Source organism: Phalaenopsis equestris, unplaced genomic scaffold (assembly GCF_001263595.1).
Source record: "Phalaenopsis equestris unplaced genomic scaffold, ASM126359v1 Scaffold194736, whole genome shotgun sequence".
Taxonomy (NCBI): Eukaryota; Viridiplantae; Streptophyta; class Magnoliopsida; order Asparagales; family Orchidaceae; genus Phalaenopsis; species Phalaenopsis equestris.
The window spans coordinates 1-1,190 of record NW_018214685.1 but is presented as its reverse complement, the minus strand read 5'-3'; the positions used below and the strand labels follow the sequence as shown (position 1 = coordinate 1,190).

At 44.1% G+C, this 1,190-nt stretch overlaps 1 protein-coding gene across 1 annotated transcript; it reads right to left on the bottom strand.

The window, feature by feature from the left end:
• Nucleotides 1–38: 38 nt before the first annotated feature.
• On the bottom strand, nucleotides 39–1,035 carry LOC110034929 (the record flags this gene model as incomplete). Its single annotated transcript, XM_020739169.1, has 3 exons — nucleotides 509–1,035; nucleotides 273–407; nucleotides 39–190 (listed from the first exon to the last, which is right to left on the bottom strand). Coding segments are annotated over exons 1-3 (638 nt in total), but the record flags the coding sequence as incomplete, so codon positions are not given.
• Between the last annotated feature and the right edge of the window lie 155 nt (nucleotides 1,036–1,190).

Sequence of the window (1,190 nt, the reverse complement as noted above, 5' to 3'; positions counted from 1 at the left end):
AAAAAACAAAGAAAAACTAAATTTTGAATCAAACTTACGATGAACAATCAGTGTTTTCCCCTTGAGATTCATTGATCACAAATGTGCCACAATTTGAACGAGAAATTTGAGTGGATTCTGTAGTAAAGATGACTATTTGATTTCGGTCCGGATCAATTTGAAAGGATGATAGATGATTCATGCCAACAAACTAAATGTCCAGGGCTTGTAAGAAATAGTGAATAAAACAAGAGAATTTAACACAGAGAAATTAATAATAAATTGAAGAAAACCTGATCCATCGTAATCTGCTGATCTGCCCTGAGCAAGGGATTCATAATGCCATGATGGCTTTGGTTTGAAGGGAGCTCCATTTCCATCTGAAGGCCAGCTTCAGGAAATAGATCAAATGGCGAAGATTTCACCACCTGAGAAGACAGCAAGTAATTTCAGAGGCATTTCAACAAGCAGTTGGTGCTCAATAGTGAAAAACAAAAATAATCGAAGCAATTGAACAAGCCACGGAGACCTGGTTTATCTGAGGCTGAAGCTCAGGTTTCTGCAACGGCAACATCAGTTCCGGCCTCAATGGCGTTTGCTTCACCTCGGATGCGACGAGAGAAGGCAGCGAGTCAAAGCTAGTGGAAGCATCGCTCTGCAAAGGGCTCGACAACAATGGCATTGGGCCGTCGCTGGAAGCCAGTGGGTTTAAATCCTCTAACTGATACGGCGACATGGATGAGTTTTCAGCAATACGCCCGAACTGGGAAGTGGGATCAAACTCTGGGAGGAAAGGGACGGTCATGTTTGGCTGATGGCCAGGCGAAAGAAACGTTGCTTCCTCTTCGCCATCAGAAATACGGTGTTCTTGCTGCGCCATTTCGTAATCACAGAAACTAAGTCAGGAAGAAAGGCGAGAGCTTTCACCGCGAAGCAACCAGGAGAAGAAGAAAAGGATGAACAAGACGAATTTAGGGAGGAAAGGCAGCTTTTTGATGGGCTAGGATCGGTGATCGATCGAAGGACATGGAAGATAAAGCTGAGGTGGAGAGCAGAGAGCGAATCCATGGGTAGAAAAGAAGGGCCCTTCGCTTTATTTCAGAAATCATTGCCCTCGTGTTCCTATGGCTATTTTTAGCTTTGACCAAATTTGGCTGCCTAATGCGCGCTGGCTGCATCCAGAACCTCTCCTCTGAATTACAGAAGAATTT